Source organism: Aspergillus ambiguus (assembly GCF_047715705.1).
Source record: "Aspergillus ambiguus strain CBS 117.58 unplaced genomic scaffold BDV59scaffold_18, whole genome shotgun sequence".
Classification (NCBI taxonomy): domain Eukaryota; kingdom Fungi; phylum Ascomycota; class Eurotiomycetes; order Eurotiales; family Aspergillaceae; genus Aspergillus; species Aspergillus ambiguus.
The window spans coordinates 385,558-406,475 of record NW_027395531.1 but is presented as its reverse complement, the minus strand read 5'-3'; the positions used below and the strand labels follow the sequence as shown (position 1 = coordinate 406,475).

Sequence of the window (20,918 nt, the reverse complement as noted above, 5' to 3'; positions counted from 1 at the left end):
ACTACAACTCCGATGGCTACGGACTACTAGAGAGCATCGCAGTATTTGTTTGATCATCCATTATCAGTTCATCATCATCCAACGATGTAACGCCTTATGACGTACTAACCCCTGGCTGCTTTCAGCTCATCTCCGCCACCCGGCGAGAATGTCTGCATCATCAGCGTCGCATGCCATCATCATCCCCTGGACAATTAATTAATCCCACGCAAAAAGAAAAACCCAAATACACTCCTGACTAGTGCTGTGCCAATACCGCGGATCGATGGCATCATCCCCGCACACCCTATCACCATCCGTTCCCCGGCCGATCATCTGGCTTTGCTTTTCTGGAAGATCGACCGAAGCTCGTTTCCGCTTGCGGCTGCGATGTTAGCTGCGTAGCCACTCCGTAGCTTTTTCTTGCTCTCGCTCACCCGTCTCCATCGTGATCAGAGCTTTCCCCAAGCAAGAGCCCATCTGACATTGACAGCTCCGCATCTCGTCAGACGCACCCTCTCCAGGATCCCCTAAACTCAGTCCAACCTCCATCCCGCATCCCGACTACATCATCTCGCCTCCCAAGCACGCCATCAAGGGGCGCAGCCAATTCCACGAATGACTCCCGTCTCTCACATCTTAAGTATCCACGTACCCCCGTCATCACCCCAGGATGTTCAATTCTGCATCATCATCCGTCGTCACTTCCCATCCCTGTTACATGCCTTGCTTCCACCCTTCCACGTCTCGCGGAATGTTGTCTTGGCGTGACCAGTTCTCCCGGGGCCGGCTAGCACACCTAGGCAGCTACGGAGTATATCGACGACTACGGAATGCAAGTCGAGATTGCCTGCGTACCTTGACTAAACGCGCTAAAGAAATACAAAATCCGAAGTACGAACATATGAATATGAACAGAATATATACCCTCAAGAAACCATGCATGTTCGCTGAAATCCAATCGGTGACACCTCGACCGCTCCGTTCATTTCCGGCTGTTTCACCCAACTCCGGCGCATCTGGCCTTTCCACCGGTCCATCCAGCCACCCCCATCTCAGTCGACCTTGATCGCGCTGTAAATCCGCCGGATGAACGCATAGGCCGTCAGGAAGCCCACCGTCCCCGTCAGCAGCCCGTACACCGCGCACGCCAGGAAACTGTAGCTGAAGAACAGCAGGCTCGACACGAACCCCGTGATGTGCAGATGGAAGAAGTAGTAGAAGATGCAGTAGCCAAACACCCAGAACGCGCTGCTGCCGCCCGTCAGGAAACTCTGCCACCACCAGTGGTAGTTCTGTCGATGCCCAGGTTAGCTTTCGCCACGTAACACCCATCGGGACCAATGGGGATCCTCACCTCTGCGCACAACTGGCTGTACGTCGCGATCACGGTCACCTCACTGACCGTCACCATCAAAATTGTCGTCACTGCGCTCAAGAACCCAAACACGTAGTAGTAACCGCTCTTGTCCTGCCACAGGTTCTTGAATACAAACAGCAGCTCGATGAAGAGCACTGCAAAGGGCCCCACCCCCGTAATCACCGTGCCTTGGATGCTGTGTAAATACCATGGTTGCGGCGGGATCTGCCGAGCGATCGACGTCGTCTTCGTCGGGTGCTCCCACGGCGTCGCCCGTACGTACCCGAACCAGCTTCCCACGTACACCAGCGGAACCTGGATCAGGAGCCACAGCGCGACCAGGCTGACCAGCGTGCTGAACGGGATCGCCGTGCTGGAGGCCTGCGCCCAAACAAAGAGGTTCAGGATGAAGATGAGACTGAACGTCAATCCCGGGAAGAACAGCGCCGTCTAATCGGTTAGCAATCCTACCATACCATCGACGGGACGGAAACAGGGAACGGAACTTACGATCAGCGTATTCTTCCGCCAGTTGGCTCCACCAAATGTCTTGTACAGACGTCCGGAGAAGTATCCGGAGAAGAGACCCGCGAAGATGAACAGCCCCATTCCGACGCTAACGAACCCACCGCGGAAACTGGGGTTCAACACGCCCAGACAGCTTAGGAAGAGAAGGCCTGACACCATAAACAGCAGTTGCATCCCGGACCCGACCAGCGGCGCCAGAAGTCCACTGTACTCCGGCACACGGAACACATCCCCATGCAACAACTTCCAACCACTGACATCGTCCAGACTCTCCTCCTCCGATGACAGATCGGCATCGCGCTCGACATCGCCGCCTTGGTCCAGGAGCCCGTCACCCTTGCGCTCGAGCTCCTGCAGCTTGGCCGCGCTGCGAGCCTTCAGCTTCGCTTCGTCCAGCGCCCCATCGCCGCGGCCCTTGATGTCGCCCTGCACCGTGCGGTTCCAGATGACATACACGGCGACGCCCAGCACGCACGAGATGGTCAGCGAGTTGAGGATGGCGAGCCAATGCGTCACGGAGCCTTCATCCTGGTTGCTGAAATACAGATCCCAACGGTTCGACCAGTCGACCCCGTTCTCCTCCTTGAAGTACACCGAGTACGTGTATGGGATCTTCAGCGTCGCGCCGTCGTCCACCTCGTCGTCATCCTCCGGGAGATACGACGAACCGGGATACATCTCGCGCAAGCGGGCCGTGTTCGGGGGGATATACAGTTCCAGGCCGTCGTGGTGCTCGTGCACCTGCTTCGGACAGCCGTTCTCCTCGTGGTCCTCGGCGCGGATACTCTTCGGATAGATCTCGAAACCCACCACCACCTTGCCGCCCTCGGGGGCCGACCGCCAGCGGATCACAATTGTAAAGTGGTTGTTGATGTAGAAGCGGCGCTTGCCGTCGATGGGAGAGAACTCCTGGAACCCGAGCTTGAAGCCTGTCGCGTAGTACTTGCGACTGCGGTCGACCGTCACAAAACTTGTCGCGCCGGGCAGATTGTCGGCGATCCACTCGGCCACGTAGCCCTGCCGGATGAGCTGCCGGCCCCATTTGACGTCCTTGCGCCCGACCTCCTGCGTGCACAGCGCCTGGCACTCGACGTTCTTGCCCATTAGCAGCTCAAAGTCCGATGTCATGATGCGGTCGCCGCGTAGAATCTCGCCTAGGTTCAACGAGACGCTCTGGCCCGAGCCGAACGGCGAGCCGCCGTGCGAGCGTCCACTAGGGGGGCATACGAACGGGAGGTCATAGTAGGCGTATTGTAGTTGGGTGTGGTCGGAGAAGATCTTGTTGACGAGGAGAGGGATGGGCTCGTCATCATTGTACCGTTTGACCGAGTATCCTGTTGCCGACGACAAAGGGGTTAGGGTTGGGTATAGGTGAATGGATCGGGGCAGCAAACTGACCAGGGATGTAGAACGCGCAGGAGCACGAGGCAAACAGGAGCCACAAACACCAGAACCGCCCAAGATCCATCATGGTGGAGAGAACCAGGCCACTCTCTCTACCGAACAAACGCCAGACGGAATAACGCAAGCATGCACCGGGATGGACGGTTCTCGTACGTGTACGTGGCGGGTACGACAATCACGGATGTAGATCAATCTAGCGTCAATCCCGAGTCACTCGCCCGGAGAGCCGAAGGTGCGATAAGACAGATGGTGGAACGTCGTCAGGAGAGGTAGAGATAACGAGTGGAAGGGCATTCAATGCCTAGCGGAGAGGGCGACGCTCGAGAGGTCAGCACTGGGGAAGTCAGACTGCACGAGGCGAAGCAATTGAACAGCGGAGCAAGATCGTCGGGTCGCTCGATCCGGTTTAGCGCAGGGTCGGACAAAAATAGACCCGCGGCTGAGTAATATCTGACTAATCACCAACGCTTCTCTACCTACAGAGTACTTTCTAGCAGTCGGTGCATACCTGGTCGTCATATTCGAATCATCGCAATGTAACTAATCATCTTGCATTACACGTGCATCAAATTCATCACCGGCAGACCCATGAACACCCGATTACGCAGGGTTGCCCAGCAAATATTCAACCGCCCCTTGCACACTGCCGCCCGTCCGGCGGAGAGCTTCAATGTTTCTTTCAAATTCATAGAATCCCATGTCGTTGAGTTGGCGTAGTTGCTCGGCATACCTCTCCTCCGGTGGTCGGTTGTCCTGGACAGGCGGGTTGGCAAGCCCAAGCAATGAGGCCAGGTTAGCTCCACCACCTTGACCGTTACCCATGCCAAAGTGGGACGCCATTTCTTGCGCAGCCCGTGCGGCAAGCTCAGGGTTCTGAAGGAAAGGGTTGGTTTGGGGGTCGAAAGGATTCATGCCGCCCTGGCCGAATAAAGAAGCGAACGGATTGGCGGCATTCGCTTGATTCTGCCCCTGTCCTTCCGCAGTTGTAGAGCCGCCGGTTGCGCCTTGATTCGCACCTGCCTGTTCATTGCCGGTCCCAGCACCAGCGTTGGCGCCCATGGCAGGGTTCCCACCAAAAAGGGCAGCAAAAGGATTGCCAGCGCCCATTCCCTGGGGCATGAAAGGGTTGAACATCTGACCCCCGGGAGTAGGTGACGCCCCACTGTTGTTATTTCCAGTCTGGTCGCCCCGGTTCTCCTGCGGTGTCGTATTGGTAACCCCAGGGGCAGGGAATGCGCTCTGACTGCCACCGCCAAGGCCACCCATCGCTCGTTGCAATTCTAGCGACCTGCGAATAGCGACAGGATCTGTCATCATCTGACGAAACGCCGGGCTCTGCAACATCTGGCGTGCTCCAGGGGTATCGCGCAGCATTGGGTTCTGTTGAATCATCATTTCGATCATGGCGGGGTTTTGGAGGGCCTCGTTGATTGTGGATTGGAATTGGGGGTTCTCAAGCATGCTGATCATTTGCTCTGCGTCCGGAGGAGGACCCATCTAGAAACCAATCGTTAGTATACTCGTACAAGAGGATCCACAGGCCAGGACAAGCAGCAAGGTAACTTACCCCACCATCAGGACCGAACATCCCCGCTCCGGGGAGCTGTGCAAATCCTGCATACCGCGCGCCGGTCAAGCCTGCGAGCGGGTTGTTACCTGTCCCCGCTGCGAGATTCGTGGGGACCCCAGCGCCAGGAGGAGTGGCGGCAGCGCCCGAAGACGCAGAGGTGGCGGCGCTCTGGGATGAACTACCCGGCTGTTGATTGCTCGCGGCACTCTTCACCAGGTGAATGGTGTGTCCATCCTTGATGTTATATGTGGATAGCGTCTCGTTGTCCTTCAACACTCGCCCAGAGTAGATCAACCGCTGACGTTGGGCTGGCGTGTCAGCATATTCTGACGTCGCAAGCTTCTCCTTGAGCTCGGACACCGGTGTGGACGCAGGGAGAGTCAGTGTAAACTTGGCATCGTTGGAGGACTTGACGTTGAAGGTGATGGAGGTCTCTTCGGCCCCGGTGGCGTCAGCCATGATGGGTAGATAGATAGAGGGAGGTCAACGAATTCGGAGGTGAGGGGACCGAGGCAACGGGAAAAGGGACCACAATCACGTCACAGAGGAGGACAAGGCGGAAAAGGAAACAGTGAGTCAAACCAGGTATACAAAGAGAGTCCACGACAGCGAAGAGGAGAGATCCAACTCGACGGAAGTCCAGAGACGAAGATCGAGAGGGTGGTGAATTAACTAGCTGATAGGAGTGGAAGCGGGCAGAATCCCATCGTCCGCTGGGCGGCAATTGCCCAATACGGACGGCTCCCTCACGTGATCCTGCAAACACGACAAACACCCGGGCTTCTTTCCTCTTTCTTTCCCACCGGAATTTTCACCTTTTCCTCCCAACTTCACCACCACCGTCGCCTTCTCCTCCTCCAACCCCCCTCTTTCCCCCGCTCAATTCTCGCGAGGACATTCGCTCGGAGAGTCCTCTATCTTCCCTCTCTTCTCCGGCAGCAATGGGAGTGATCTCACTCTAAAGTCCCGTCCTCGTGGCTGCTGAACATCTACTGTAAACACCACTCGTCTCCTGCATCCTACATCTGCTTTGTCGTTGGCTTGGACGCAAGCCTAATCCTACATCATGGCGACCACTTCGCATATGTTTATGTACTCCTTGACGATCCAACCCCCCACTGCCATCACCCAAGCAATCCTAGGCCAATTCGCGGGTACCAAGGAGCAGCAGATCGTCACCGCGTCGGGGTCGAAGCTCACCATCCATCGCCCCGACCCCACCCAGGGGAAGGTCACCCCGATTTATTCGCAAGATGTCTTCGGGATTATTCGCTCATTAGCCGCTTTCCGACTTGCTGGAAGTAACAAAGGTATGAGAATGTTTTCCCCCTCTCGCCCAATTCCAAGATCATTTTAGTGATTCTTCAAGCTTCCCGGGCAGCACGATCCTTGTCTGTCGAGACTGTCCCCTGGGAGCTGGACGTGCCCCCGGTGGGCCGCGTTGACGCTATGCGCTAGTCCTCGAACTGTGCTGAACAAGTGATGCCTCTAGATTATATCATTATTGGCTCGGACTCCGGACGCATTACCATCATCGAGTATGTGCCGTCGCAGAACCGGTTCAACCGTATCCATTTGGAGACGTTCGGCAAGTCCGGTGTTCGCCGTGTCATCCCGGGCCAGTATTTGGCGGTCGACCCGAAGGGTCGTGCGTGTATCATCGCCTCCGTGGAGAAGAACAAGCTGGTGTACGTCTTGAATCGAAACTCGCAGGCCGAGTTGACCATCTCGTCTCCACTCGAAGCCCACAAGCCACAGACTTTGGTTTTCGCAATGACCGCCCTGGATGTTGGATATGAGAACCCGATCTTCGCGGCGTTGGAGGTGGACTATTCCGAGTCCGATCAGGATCCTACCGGCCGCGCTTTTGAGGAGACCGAGAAGGTTCTGGTATACTACGAACTCGACCTCGGTCTCAATCACGTCGTGCGCAAGTGGGCCGACCCCGTGGATCGCACGGCTACGATGTTGTTCCAGGTTCCTGGTGGTGCCGATGGTCCCAGTGGTGTTTTGGTATGTGCCGAGGACAACGTTACATATCGACACCTGAACCAAGACGCCTTCAGAGTCCCGATCCCTCGACGCCATGGGGCGACGGAGAACCCCGAACGCAAGCGCTGCATAACTGCCGGTGTGATGCATAAGATGAGGGGCGCGTTCTTCTTCCTTTTGCAGACGGAGGATGGCGACCTCTTCAAACTCACCATTGACATGGTAGAGGATGAGAACGGTCAGTTGACTGGCGAGGTCAAGAGACTCAAGATCAAGTATTTTGATACTGTTCCTCACGCATCGAATTTGTTGATCTTGAAGAGTGGTTTCCTGTACGTGGCCAGCGAGGCTGGTAACCATCACTTCTACCAGTTCGAGAAACTGGGCGATGACGATGAGGAAATCGAGTTCAGCAGTGAAGACTTCTCAGCCGACCCTGCTGTGCCATGCGAACCGGTCTACTTCCGGCCGAGAGGCGCCGAAAACCTCAACCTTGTTGACACTATCAACTCGTTGAACCCATTGATCGACAGCAAGGTTGCTAACCTTACCGAAGAGGATGCTCCCCAGATATACTCTATCTCTGGGTCTGGTGCTCGGAGTAGCTTCAGGACCCTCAAGCATGGTTTGGAGGTTTCGGAGATTGTTGAATCCGAGCTTCCCAGTGTGCCATCTGCTGTGTGGACAACCAAGTTGACTCGTGACGACGAGTTTGATGCCTACATTATCCTCTCATTCGCCAACGGAACTTTGGTTCTTAGCATTGGTGAAACAGTGGAGGAAGTCACCGATACGGGTTTTCTTTCCTCGGCTCCCACGCTGGCGGTCCAACAGCTGGGTGAAGATTCTTTGATCCAGATCCACCCCAGGGGTATCCGTCACATCATGGTCGACCGTCGGGTCAATGAATGGCCAGCACCTCAGCACCGCTCTATTGTTGCTGCTGCTACAAATGAGCGACAGGTTGCTGTGGCTTTGAGCTCCGGCGAAATCGTTTATTTCGAAATGGATGCCGATGGGACTCTTGCTGAGTACGACGAACGCCGACAGATGTCTGGTACTGTCACCTCTCTCAGTCTGGGTGAAGTGCCCGAGGGCCGTGTTCGAAGCTCGTTCTTGGCTGTTGGTTGTGATGACTCAACGGTCCGTATCCTCAGCTTGGATCCCGATTCAACCCTGGAGAATAAATCTGTTCAGGCGCTCACTGCAGCCCCGTCTGCCTTGAATATCATGTCCATGGCTGACTCGAGCTCTGGCGGCACGACACTTTATCTCCACATCGGCCTCTATTCTGGCGTCTATCTGCGCACTGTCCTAGACGAGGTGACCGGTGAACTTTCAGACACACGTACCCGCTTTTTGGGATCGAAGCCCGTGAAGCTGTTCCAAGTGTCTGTCAAAGGCCAAACCGCCGTCTTGGCTTTGAGTTCCCGTCCCTGGCTAGGATACTCTGACATTCAAACGAAGGGTTTCATGCTTACCCCATTGGACTACGTACCTCTCGAGTGGGGTTGGAATTTCTCGAGCGAACAGTGTCTTGAGGGTATGGTCGGAATCCAGGGTCAGAATCTTAGGTATGTTGCATCGCTGAATCTTCTCCCTTTTCCTCGCCCTCGATCGTATGATGAGAAACATAATCCGAACACCTATGTGGAACCAACTATTAAGTTAATATCTCCAATTGTTCCTACTGAGATCGCTTCCTATGCACAAAATGTTCACCCAATTTTATGCTGGCGATGTCGACTAACAGACCGGCAGGATCTTCTCAATTGAGAAGCTCGACAACAACATGCTTCAACAGTCGATCCCTCTCTCCTATACACCCCGTCGTTTTGTGAAGCACCCAGAGCAGCCCCTCTTTTACGTCATCGAATCGGATAACAACGTGCTGTCGCCTTCCACTAGAGCTAGACTATTGGAAGATGCGAAGTCTCGTAACGGAGATACTACTGTCCTTCCCCCTGAAGAATTCGGGTATCCCCGCGCTACTGGCCATTGGGCTTCTTGCGTCCAGGTCGTCGACCCGGTGGATGCAAAGGCGGTCGTCCATAGCATTGAACTTGAGGATAATGAGGCAGCGGTCAGTGTTGCTGCGGTTCCTTTCAGCAGTCAGGATGATGAGACGTTCCTTGTTGTTGGAACCGTCAAAGATATGACGATGAACCCGCCATCCTCTGCGGGTGGGTTCATCCACATCTACCGATTTCAAGAGGAGGGACGGGAGCTTGAGTTTATCCACAAGACGAAGGTTGAAGAACCACCCCTTGCAATGCTTGCCTTCCAGGGTCGTCTTGCTGTCGGTCTCGGTTCCTTGCTTCGCATCTATGACTTAGGAATGAAGCAACTCCTTCGGAAATGCCAGGCCCATGTTGTACCCAAGACGATCGTCGGCCTGCAGACTCAAGGTAGCAGAATCGTCGTGAGCGATGTTCGTGAGAGTGTCACTTATGTGGTCTACAAATACCAGGAGAACGTTCTCATTCCATTTGTTGATGACTCCGTCTCCCGATGGACGACATCTACTACTATGGTGGACTATGAAACCGTTGCTGGTGGTGACAAGTTCGGCAACATCTGGTTGGTCCGCTGCCCGAAGAAGATCTCGGAGCAGGCAGATGAGGATGGGTCTGGCGCACATCTGATCCACGAGCGAGGCTACCTCCATGGTACGCCTAACCGGCTCGAACTGATGATCCACGTTTACACACAGGATATTCCTACTAGTTTGCACAAGACACAACTTGTAGCTGGAGGCCGGGATATCCTAGTGTGGACTGGATTCCATGGCACGGTTGGAATGCTCGTGCCTTTCGTCAGTCGAGAGGATGTCGACTTTTTCCAGAATTTGGAGATGCAGCTGGCTTCTCAAAATCCTCCTCTCGCTGGGCGGGACCATTTGATTTACCGGAGTTACTACGCGCCGGTGAAGGGTGTTATCGACGGCGACCTGTGTGAGACGTATTTCTTACTCCCTAATGACACAAAGATGATGATTGCTGCGGATCTGGATCGTTCAGTCCGTGAGATTGAACGGAAGATCTCGGTAAGTTGCCTGGTCTGGTACTCTTAGAATCAATATACTAATCGACGTTAGGACATGCGGACACGAGTGGCGTATTGATTTCGGTTGGCTCGGCGTCTATCAGGGCTTCATGCTGTACAAGGGCTCATAGATACCCGGTAATTGAATGTGCTAAATCACGAACCATGTACAGGTCCGCAACCACCGTAAGCTCTCCCACTTCCTGGGATTAGGGCAAACTCTTCACAGTAGACTGCGGTCTCTTGCCTCGCTCGGTCTTCTGCTCCCCTCGGTCGATCTTGAGCTGGATACAGCATGTACTTCGGTATATCCTGTATGAGACAAGAATATGGTTGACGCCCTCGACGATCTTTGAGTACGGTTTTATCCGCACGACACGGATATGAATCGTAATTTATCAGTCGGGACATTTTCAGTTGCTAGAAAAAATATATATCTATGACCTTTACGCTACGTATTTGTATGTTGGTGTAGTGTTGAGATGAATGTCATCCACCTCGGCTCATTGGACAGCAGCCCCACGATCCCCTCCACCGACGTCGGGAGTATTTGTTTTCCTCTGCTCCTTACAACTCCTACATCGTCCAGACATTGTAAGATACGTCCGCCATGGCCGACTCGACCCAGGAGAAACCCTGGCATGCAGCCTTCCCCGCGCCACGCAACACTGCCGCCTCCATCACCCGCGAAGAAGTGCTCCAGTGGATGCGGGAGGGCAAGCAGGCTGGCAAGGATTACGTGCTGGTAGACCTTCGACGGAATGATTTCGAGGTACGCTCATTTATAGCTACCAGTTTCCGTTCGTAATCACATTGACGGGGTGCTAAAACCAATACAGGGAGGCACGATCCGCGGCTCTTTGAACCTCCCCGCACAGAGCCTGTATCCTTCTCTGCCGACGGTGTATTCGCTTCTGTCAGCAGGGGGAGTGAAACATATTCTGTGGTATTGCGGTATGCTCTCTAACACACGGACCCTTCTCCCCTCTATATCATACCAACGTCCGACTTATGTGCGATGGAAGCTAATGCAGATGAGAACAGGCTCTTCGTCTGGTCGCGGCACTAGAGCAGCCAACTGGTTTGCAGACTTCCTCGAGGACAGAAACGATTCCTCCATCAGAAGCCTGGTGCTTCAGGGCGGAATTAAGGGATGGGTCGGAGCTGGTCCTGAGTATCAGGAGTTGATGGAGGGCTTGGAGGAACACGTTTGGAAGAGGATGGGCATTGAATTGAAGTAGTCTACCAACTTGGGAACTGCAATTTTGCTAGTACATTGCATGCAAATACGAAGCTAGATTCTATATTATAATAGAACTCGTTATGACCGGCTGTCTCTGTCAATAATCCGCGCAGCGGCCAGGCACTTTTCGTCCTGGAAGCGGGGTGTAATGATTTGTAGGGCGCATGGCGCACCATCCATAACAACCGGGTCATCTAGGATAGTTAATTCCATATTATTTATATCGGGACATAGTGATCTTCACTTACAACTCGGTTGAATTGTCTTCGACTCCATAGGCTCTGGGTCCAGCTCCTTCGACGAGCGGCCGTAAGGAATAACACACCCGGGGTACTGTGTCGTTAGCATATGCCGCAACGAGAGAGAGAAAGACCAGGCCAACATACATCAAGCAGATTCCATACAGCCGTGTACGGCGGCCATCCGTACGTATCATGGGGCACAGCTGTATTCTGCGCAGCCGGGGCCAGAATCACATCCAGCTCGTTCTCAACCCAAGCCTCGCGCCATGCATTTCTATACTCCAGCGTAGCACCACATAGGGCATCGATCTTTTCGAAAATCCCCAGCTCCTGGTCGATTGGGAAAGATCCAGTGAACATCGGCGAGTAGAACCGCGCCACGGACGCAACCAACGGCTCCCCGCTTGCGGAGATGTTGTCAGGCAGAGGCCCATAGGTGAAATACTGGTACGCGAGGCGGTTTGCATATGCGACGCTCCGGCGTGGGTCGTCCTTTAGACGAACGATGCGGTGGCCCTTCTTTTCTAACGCAACAATGGCAGACTCGAGCGCTCGCCGAACGGGCGGGTGCAATGGAAAATGCTCGTCCTCGGCGAGGACGCCTATGGTCATCAGAGCAGGGAAGTCGAAGGGCTTACACCAAGGCGCTGCGGACGCGGTTGCGTCGTACTTCCACGGCGCAGCATTCAGAATTGTCGACATGAATAACTCCAGGTCATCCATGCTGTGGGCTAAAGGGCCTGCGGAGGGCACTAGCCCTGGAATGCCCTCCATGGCCCCGGATACCTGGCCTCCGAACGGAATGCGCTCGGTGCTAGGCTTGAATCCGTACACACCACAGCAGAGGGCGGGGATGCGGATTGAACCGGCGACGTCTGTGCCCACGCCGAGAATGGACCCCCGGAAAGCGACCAGTGCACCTTCGCCGCCGCTAGAGCCTCCGGCTGTCAAGGCGGTGTTGTGGGGGTTGAGTGTACGGCCGTAGATATTGTTTTCGGAATCGGCTGTCTGTGGTGGTGTTAGTTAGGGTTTATCATGTGTGAAGGGGGGGAGGATGTACCATCATGGTTTGTGGGAGGTTGGTTTTCACGTAAAGAACAGCGCCTAAGTCGAGGAGCATGTTCACTAATGCCGAGTTGGATGCAGCCGGGGGATTTTTCAGGAACGAAACATAACCAAGAGTGGTTTGGATGCCCTCCAGACAGAAGGAGTCTTTCAAACTGATCGGAAGGCCATGCAGCGGGCCCACAACTTTCTTTTCTCGCTTCAGATACTCATCGAGATATTGTGCTCGCTCGAGAGCACGATCGAAGAAATGTTCCGTCAAACATGATGTCTGTTATATCGTCAGCGACGGAGCTTGAAAGTACCGAAGGCATGGATAAACTGGCCAGTTGTTGCGCAATCGCCGCTCTCTTACAAAATGCAGTGGTGACAGCAAGAGAGGTCACCTCGCCAGCGGCTAGTTTCTGGAGGATCTGAGCGGCCGTATAGTTCTCTGTGATGTCGATTTCGGCATCAGACAGGATACCGCTGCGACGGGGAATGTCGGCTTGAATTAAACGGCCGTCTTGAGGTAGTGATGACACAAATTTATCACTCAATCGCCATTTAGAGGGGATTTGAAGGTCAAGCTGCTTGCGTTTCTGGGCGACAATGACACTCCAGTCCTCCGGCGCGGGGTTTGTCGGGGCCATTCCGGTAGGCAACGACATCTTGGATAGAAGCGGGTTGTCTGAGGGTGAATGTACGTATTTAATACTATAGCATCCTTTTCCACCTATTCTTCCGAACAGCCGTCCAGAGTGTGGTGGATGGTGGGTCAACTAAAATCTGACGAGACGTTGGGGGCCGTTGAGAACAGTAGTAGTATCATTCAAGTGCGTCCACCTGCCGGATTGGGGTAGCCGCTCATGCTCACATGAAAGATTTTTGACCCTATCTACTCCGTGCTGGAATAATATGGGGCCATAGAGTAATATCTCGGGTTTATCGGACCATATTCCAAACATGTTCGCTTAAAGATAAATCCGACCTGGCGAAGGCTGTACAACATCTTGAGAGGTAAAGCTACAATGTCCAAAGCCACCCCTATTGTTGTCACTGTTCACGCTAGACACTTCAATAATAACACCCTTGGCCAATTTCGTTTCCACATGAGATCCCAAGGGCACAATCTCTCCCCATATGATTGCCTTGGCAGCTGCATCTGAATCCCCCTGGGGATGACATGCTGCACTGATAGCAGCACTGCAACTCCCAAATAGCGGGATACAGGAGCGGAATTTTCTTAGCCCTAAGGCAACAAGAGCCAGTATCATAAGGCTCCCAATCGCGATAGATAGAATGAGTGCCATAGGTGACCACCCGCACGCATCAACGTCTGCACTGGGCACCCGATTTTCTGATGTATCATACATCGTGACTTTCACGTAGAAAATACTCTGCGAGACTAGCCAGTGAAGGACCGCGTAGGTTCCCATGAGCGGCAAACTATACCGGTACGGAAGAGAAAGAAAATAGGTCGATCGCTGCGTGCCATGGAGCTTTCCTGAGACACGGAGACCCTTTTTGGGCGCAAACCGACGCTTTTCCAAGTTTGCTTTCGCGCAGGTGCCTGCTACGGCATACCCGTCATACTCAGAGGCCATGAGCATTGCAGTCAGCACGGCGTTGTAATAATAGTAAGAAATAGATATGATAACTTGTGGAATGTTTGCCACAAGGACGTTCCCTAAAAGGGTAGAGTTGATCTGAAAAATGATAGTAGATGCGTTCAGATCGCCTAGTCCGAGGTTCCAAAGATTAGAGAGACTGGTTCCATGGTAATCGACCAATTTGCTATCACCAAGGCCCCGGTTGAGGAGAAGTCCGGCACAGAGAATACATCCGAAACAGCTGCGCGCATGTTAGCCACGAGTTGGGCAACGCCATAGAAGAATTCTACATACGAAAGAAGCGTCACGGCCCATTGGAAAATGCTTGGACCTTTCCACCATCGCCTGGTTTGTATCTTCAACTTCCGTGGAAGGGTATGTTGGCTGAGACCGTTCCACGGACCAACCTTTCCCTTCCAGTCCGCCTTCGATGCAAGACAGCGTCCATCGGTGAACGTATCTGGTTTTGTGAGAAACGATGCAATGGCATCACCAATAGTAAGCAATCGTGGTACGCGATCATAAAATGCAACGTGGAGTATGCAGGCAGTCTTGACCATTGTGCAAATGATGACGATCAAGGAGAATAGCGGACTGAACAACAGTCGGCAGTGTTCTTCTACCTGGGTGCTCAAACAGCCATCAACCATATATTTCTTGTCCAGAATATCAGGTTGTTCCCCAGCCTTTTCGCAATATGTCTGAGACGGGTAATATCTCACTTCTCTTGCCCATGTGCTGTTCTCCCAGTTATCCGGGTTGTCTGTGTACGCTTTGATGTCGTCCATAGTTACTGGCGTCCCTGACCAAATGAAATTGAAAAGGGTCCCCAAGTCAATACAGAGCGCATCATTTGCATCGTCTAGTGGGCACTTTCGCAAACTGTTCTTTGCATAATCTGCCCACGCCCCATTCTTCGAAGGGACCGTCAAGCCCCAGGTAGTTTTTGACCACTGAGTACCAGCCACTTTCCAATTAACCAGGTGATCTTGTACATAGGTTTTAGTGCAGCCGTAGTACTCGTCTGGACACATCCATCCATAGGGAGCAGGGGTAGTTAGAGCTCCGTAGTTCTCAACAGAATTTCCAATTCCCGCAGATACTATGGTGTCTGTATCTTCCCACGTTAGGTTGCTGGAGAGAATGACTAGTCGTCCATGGCCAGAGAGGTAGTTGGTCGAGAACGTAGTCGCACATTGCTCCTTCGTAAGAACATTGAAGTCTGTTTTCCTCAAGTCTGAATTGAATGTAGTTAAGCTCTCAGTCATTTGCGTTTGGAAGCAAGAGCTCGAATTGCTGCTGAGCGTCAGAGGCCGATTTCCATCAAAGTGGGCTGGAGCAATGAAGATGCTGTATGCATTTGAACTTTTTGACATAAGGATAACCGAGTTGTACCTGTGACAGGTTGCAAGTGTCAATAGCCCATACGATTGATGGATAAGGAGAATACAGACATTGCGTGAATGGGAACCGTGGTTATGAGCAGAGCAAACCATAGTATTCTCTGTCTCTTGCCTAGTGCCCAAATATTCCGAATGCTGGGTTCTCCTATATCCAGCCACGAACCCATCATGTGTGATCGGTCAACATCCTCTCTTGTAGGAGCCCCCAAGAACTGGGCACAGTAGTTGCCACTGGACAGAATGAATGTTCCCAGTATGTTTATCAATAGATGCAACCACGTTGACCAGCCCTTTGTGACAGAGCAACTCCCTTCGTATAGCGTAACAAGATAAAACCCATCCTGACCGGGACGGGAATAGCCAATGCTGAAGGCCACGATAGCGAGAATAAGATTCAGGAACAGTGAGCTAGCAGCTACATAGGCACAAATTTTTATACCAGGTATTAATTCTAAATGCTCAAGATGCTTGATGCTGCGACGTCGCCAACTTTGGTCAGCGTTCTGGTTTCTGTTGATTGTTAGCCAGACAATACAATTTTAATAGATACTGGGTTTCCACCCACTCATAAATAATGTGCTCCGTGGATTCAGAACGACCTAAGCTACGCCTTCCATTGTTACATGGCCATAGCCGCAGGATTGGAAGCCGAAACCAAGGATTTCTCGATCGCGTGCTGGTATATGGTCGGGACATACTGTCCAGGTTCCTAACCGCATAGATAATGCTAATAAGATGAATGGCAAAGCATTGTCCTCTAAATTCTTTCACTGAAAGGATGGTCGATATATGTGCCTTGAAACTTACGCGCTGCTCCAAGCAAAGGATTTCTTGGCAGCGCCAACGAAACTGGTCATCTAACAAGCCTTGTTTCGGGCCTAAACCCCTGGCGGCAAAGAAATGTACCCAATGGAAGCTATGCTGATAAGTACTGCGAAATAAGGACGCTACCTCCGAGCAACCCGAGTTGTGTGAACGAACCAGGAGCTTTGGTTTGCCGCCGGTAGCGTCCTCCTGCTGGCGCCGTCCCGTCGCAGTGTTCGAGCTTCGACAAAATATTTTTATTCACATAATGGAGAAAGTTTTTAAGGAGTATGTCTAACAAGGATCTAGTAAAAACCCTATGGCTATTAAATATTGCCTTGGTGTAGGAAAAGTACAATGGTGGTGGGTTTGGCTTCCGGCTAGGTTATGTGCACAAGTCGTATCATGGGTCTATTCGAAATCCGTCACAATATGAAGAGTAGCATTTAGACATCCTCCCAATCACCGGCCACCGGCTGGCTATTCCAGCCAAGAGATTCACCCATGAATTGAACTACATTTTCAGTGTCCTCTTCTCCTTGAGGTACATAGTGCGTGCCATTAAAGCAAACTAACCTACCGTTTGGACAGAGATCCAGTAGGCTCTCGGTCTCAGACGGTGGGATCATAGAGTCGAAGTTTCCTGCAATATGGAGTATAGGTGTTTGTATCTGGTTCAGATAGTAGGTCTGATACTTCGGGTGGGTGAGTTTGAACCCGCTAAAGCACACTGTGAACCAGAAGGGTGGGTGGTGGAACTGAAGGAAAGCTCATTAGGAAAAGCACTGTCAATGCAGAATGTGACGAATTAATCACCTTTGGCTGTCCATCTTGAATACTCTCCTGTTCCCTTTCCAACAGTGCCGTCAGAATGAGGGCTACACATGCACCACTCGAGAAGGCGATTACCCCGGTAAATGGTCCTTCTTTTCGTAGAAGATTCTGTACGTAAGGGACACAAGACTCTGGGCCATAGAAGTTGTCATCATGTATTCCACCATACCCCCATATATGCGATTCAATTTGGTGGTAATCATTGTATGATCCGTGAATCAAGGAGTCAAGGCTGTAGTTGTCTTCAGTGAGGTCGTCAACGGGCCGATTATCTGGTATAGTAAATGGCGCATTTGGATATACAAATTCAACACCCCCTGGAAAGCATGGCTGCTTTCCACTGGATAAGTTAGAGCACAATATTTGGTGGAATCGTTCTCTGATTGCCCGTGTTTTGATTTGGAAGAATTCACCTGATTGCCCGTTTCCTGGGATGTATACTAGTAATTTGCCAGCGCTCTTATGCAAAAACAATACAGTGTGTGCTAACCATGCAGCATCAATATCTTAGCTTTCCTTTTTGCCGGTGTTTCGGGCTTGATTGATCCCATCATGACTTAGTTAGAAATTTGATCAACGGTTTGCTAGATGGCCCATCATGTTTGGCACAGACTAGTAGCTGCTATAAATATTGGGGCGTGCACCGGAGACGCCGATGATACCCCCTTGGGGCCTGATTCATACTTTGACATCTAAGCCCAAAACAAGATATAAGATTTCCTTCTGCCCTGTATAAGGTCTCTGACAACTGATTGGTATTGGAAACTCTATTTTATTGCATGTGGATGTTCAACCCCTCACTTGGAAGCTCCGGATGGTAATCTTTCTCGCTTGAAAGCGTCGGTAGCCAAACTATGTGATTGGCTGAGATCCATCTATTCTTCGATTCATAAAAATACTATCTGGCCTGATTCCATTGAAGTTTGTCAAGTAATACGCATCAATCAAGATACGATCACTAACGCAACTCATAACACCAATGCAGACCAGACCATTCAGCCAATTATACTTTCCAGGGCCGGCCTCGATCCGGAGATGAGAGAAAAACTCGACGTCATCCTGAGTAACTGTAGGTGGTGGCCGTAACAGAGGATTTGCAGCTACTTGGCGACCATATTCGGTTCCAGGCCCAGGACGGTACAGACCATGGGCACGGATGTAGAGGTGATGGCCGTCATCTGTCTTGACTGTATACCGCGCATCAAGTGTCATATTCTGCATTAAATCCTGATTAGATCTACTCCGCGACGTCTGCTCGGGATCCAACTCACATGTGTCCCTTCGACTACTGTCGCCCAGTCAGCACCACCGAGGGGAAGTACCGAGCCCGACAGGTTAGGGCCTTTGAAAGTGCCGCCCACTATGTTTGCAATACTGCGGACGATCCCACAGCCATGGGGCGCTCCGATATTAATCTCCTCTGCGGATATGTCGCATTCCAGACGATATAAAAATTCCAAAGATGGTGTCCGCATCGGGGGACTGGTCGGATACAAGGCGTTTCCTGGAGACTCTTTGCTCACCATTATTATAGTCGACTTTGGCAACTGACAGAATTCAGCCTAAGGAGATGAATGAAAAGAGTAATTTAAGTATAGACAGAATATCAAGTAACAATTCTTTCAAGTGCAGCTAGCACTTTTATGTACTTCACAAGGCATATTGCTCTTGGTTATGCTAAACGGGCAGCTCGACCCGCATGGCCAAGTCATTTCTCCTCCCTTTATGTGAGTCAGCGAGACAAATTCCAACATCGTACCTTATTTCCCATAAAAGAAAGCCCGTGCCAATAGGTTGTACGCGAGTTGCTCACTATATGGAATTAGAAGAAATGGGTCGACCTGCCGAAAGGGGTAATCTGCGGCAGCCCCCATAGTTATTATTATCGATCTCATTTACCTACCGTAAACCTTGCAGTGACATCCTCCACCTACATAGAGCAGCCGTTTCTAAGAAACAATTCTCTGTTCTCGCGCAGCTATTTTCTTCGTCAACATATCCATTCGAGTCTATTTACCTCGGCTTTTTACTCAACCCCACCATGGCTCTTGTGCACTATCTTCTGTCCGACGCTGGAATCCCCGCCAAAGATTGTCAAAAAGCCTTGGACCGCATATTCTCGGATCCAGGAATTCCAGTCCCAAATTCAACATCATCGTTCTGGCTTAGGACACCGCATCCAACGCTCTCAAAAATTCAATCCCCCCAGCTTCCTTCTGAAGCGGATGTTGTGATCATTGGCTCGGGGATTACAGCAGCTTCTATCGCAAGGTCTCTACTTAAGGACGCTACATCGCCCACTACAAAATCTCTCAGGCCGTCCATCGTTATTCTAGAAGCACGAGACGTATGCAGCGGAGCAACTGGCCGCAATGGCGGACATATTCTTGAAACAGCGGAAGAATTTTTGGGGTTCGAATCGGTGTTTGGATTAGATGCCGCCAAACAAATCATGAAATTCAGGTTGTCCCACCGAGCGGAGATGTTGAAAGTCGCTGAAGAATATGGCCTCACTGAATATGCGCAGGCAAGGAATGTGCAGTTTCTGAGTGTGCATTTCGATGAAGACAAGTGGCAGGAATCTGCGCATTGTATAAATCGATTCAAGGAATGTATGCCTGATGAAGCCGCGGAGTGGCGATTGATTGAAAAGGATGAGATTCCTAAGGTATATTCCTGTAGCCCTTAGCTTGGTTCGGCCCAGGACTAACATTCCCATAGGAGTTCAGCCTTCCTCGAGCTCGCGGCATTGTGTCTGGCCCGGCGGGAGCAATGTGGCCTTACCGGTTTGTCACTGGTGTGTTGGACAAACTACGACAAGAGTTTCCAGAGGAGCTTCTGATAGAAACGAATACTCCGGTAACTGAGATCCATAGCGACTCTCAGGAAACAACCGCACTCCCATATACGATCGTCACATCAAGGGGCACTATCAAAGCCCGCCATGTCATCCACTGCACAAATGCTCATGTCGGACATCTAGTTCCGGGGTTGAGGGGCAGGTTGGCACCATTAAGAGGTCAGATGTCGGCGCAGAATCCCGGCAGCAAATTTGTCAGCCAAGGAGAGACACGCTCCTGGCTCATAAACTACAACAGAGGCTTTGATTACCTTACCCAACTTCCTCAGGACGGGCAACCCGAGACTGCCGAGAAAATGATGTTCGGGGGTGGATTTGCCCAAAGCGAGGCAGGAGGCGTGGGCGATCTGGGGATATCTACCGACTCGGAGTTGAGCTTCTATGCCGAAATCCATCTATCTGGTGCTCTAAGCGCTGTCTTTGGCCGTGAGAATTGGGGCAGCGTTTCGGGTCCTAGTGTTGAACAAATGTGGACCGGGAATATGTCGTACAGTGCAGATGGGCTGCCGTGGGTTGGCAAGTTGCCTCCATCAGCGACCTTGAGAGATGCAGCCGTGGAAGGAAAGGGTGGCGAATGGATCTCAACTGCTTGCTGTGGTGAAGGCATGGTGCAAGCATGGCTTTCCGGCAAGGCGTTGGCAACGATGCTTCTGCGGCATGATGGACGCTATGCTTGTACAGAAGACCTTTCCTGGTTTCCGAAGGAGATGCTTGTTACAGACGAGCGGATTCAAAATGCGGTTTTCCCCAGGAATATCGATGAATATTCTCAACCCAAAGCATGAGAATATTTAGGCTTCATCGTTCATTCTCTGTGACAAAGTGCGAGTTAACCCACTGCAATGCTGCAACCTTAGGATTTAGCCCTATATTGAGCCATACCCAATCAAATCGACGATCGGAACCACAGAGACAGTCCCCAAGCCGGAGATAATGTACACTACGGGTTCCGATATTCCACCCAAACAAATTCAACTTGGCATTGGGTAAGATCATG

General features: G+C 51.9%; 7 protein-coding genes across 7 annotated transcripts; 3 read left to right on the top strand and 4 right to left on the bottom strand.

Annotated features, from left to right (window-relative positions):
- Positions 1-352: 352 nt before the first annotated feature.
- Positions 353-3,694, bottom strand: BDV59DRAFT_179670 (transmembrane 9 family protein). The gene is made up of 4 exons (XM_073689945.1): positions 3,266-3,694; positions 1,850-3,201; positions 1,337-1,789; positions 353-1,274 (listed from the first exon to the last, which is right to left on the bottom strand). The coding sequence occupies exons 1-4, from the start codon at positions 3,336-3,338 to the stop codon at positions 1,035-1,037; spliced, it is 2,118 nt and encodes a 705-aa protein (XP_073547506.1). The 5' UTR covers positions 3,339-3,694; the 3' UTR covers positions 353-1,034.
- Positions 3,695-3,703: 9 nt separating this feature from the next.
- Positions 3,704-5,525, bottom strand: BDV59DRAFT_179669 (ubiquitin domain-containing protein DSK2). The gene is made up of 2 exons (XM_073689944.1): positions 4,839-5,525; positions 3,704-4,768 (listed from the first exon to the last, which is right to left on the bottom strand). The coding sequence occupies exons 1-2, from the start codon at positions 5,298-5,300 to the stop codon at positions 3,872-3,874; spliced, it is 1,359 nt and encodes a 452-aa protein (XP_073547505.1). The 5' UTR covers positions 5,301-5,525; the 3' UTR covers positions 3,704-3,871.
- On the top strand, positions 5,504-10,381 carry BDV59DRAFT_179666 (DDB1/RSE1 family protein). Its single transcript, XM_073689943.1, has 3 exons — positions 5,504-6,151; positions 6,334-8,407; positions 8,595-10,381. Exons 1-3 carry the CDS (start codon positions 5,908-5,910, stop codon positions 9,904-9,906), a joined length of 3,630 nt encoding a protein of 1,209 aa, XP_073547504.1. The 5' UTR covers positions 5,504-5,907; the 3' UTR covers positions 9,907-10,381.
- Positions 10,382-10,392: 11 nt separating this feature from the next.
- On the top strand, positions 10,393-11,291 carry BDV59DRAFT_39746 (putative arsenate reductase (Arc2)). Its single transcript, XM_073696320.1, has 3 exons — positions 10,393-10,650; positions 10,718-10,832; positions 10,923-11,291. Exons 1-3 carry the CDS (start codon positions 10,489-10,491, stop codon positions 11,117-11,119), a joined length of 474 nt encoding a protein of 157 aa, XP_073547503.1. The 5' UTR covers positions 10,393-10,488; the 3' UTR covers positions 11,120-11,291.
- On the bottom strand, positions 11,109-13,254 carry gmdB (general amidase GmdB). The gene is made up of 5 exons (XM_073689942.1): positions 12,755-13,254; positions 12,424-12,699; positions 11,508-12,371; positions 11,370-11,454; positions 11,109-11,315 (listed from the first exon to the last, which is right to left on the bottom strand). The coding sequence occupies exons 1-5, from the start codon at positions 13,076-13,078 to the stop codon at positions 11,200-11,202; spliced, it is 1,665 nt and encodes a 554-aa protein (XP_073547502.1). The 5' UTR covers positions 13,079-13,254; the 3' UTR covers positions 11,109-11,199.
- Positions 13,255-13,279: 25 nt separating this feature from the next.
- BDV59DRAFT_179659 (uncharacterized protein) lies at positions 13,280-16,174 on the bottom strand. The gene is made up of 4 exons (XM_073689941.1): positions 15,989-16,174; positions 15,475-15,933; positions 14,315-15,415; positions 13,280-14,261 (listed from the first exon to the last, which is right to left on the bottom strand). Exons 1-4 carry the CDS (start codon positions 16,117-16,119, stop codon positions 13,382-13,384), a joined length of 2,571 nt encoding a protein of 856 aa, XP_073547501.1. The 5' UTR covers positions 16,120-16,174; the 3' UTR covers positions 13,280-13,381.
- Positions 16,175-19,102: 2,928 nt separating this feature from the next.
- Positions 19,103-20,706, top strand: BDV59DRAFT_193584 (NAD(P)/FAD-dependent oxidoreductase; the record flags this gene model as incomplete). Its single annotated transcript, XM_073692253.1, has 2 exons — positions 19,103-19,729; positions 19,783-20,706. 2 exons carry the CDS (start codon positions 19,103-19,105, stop codon positions 20,704-20,706), a joined length of 1,551 nt encoding a protein of 516 aa, XP_073547500.1.
- Positions 20,707-20,918: the final 212 nt, after the last annotated feature.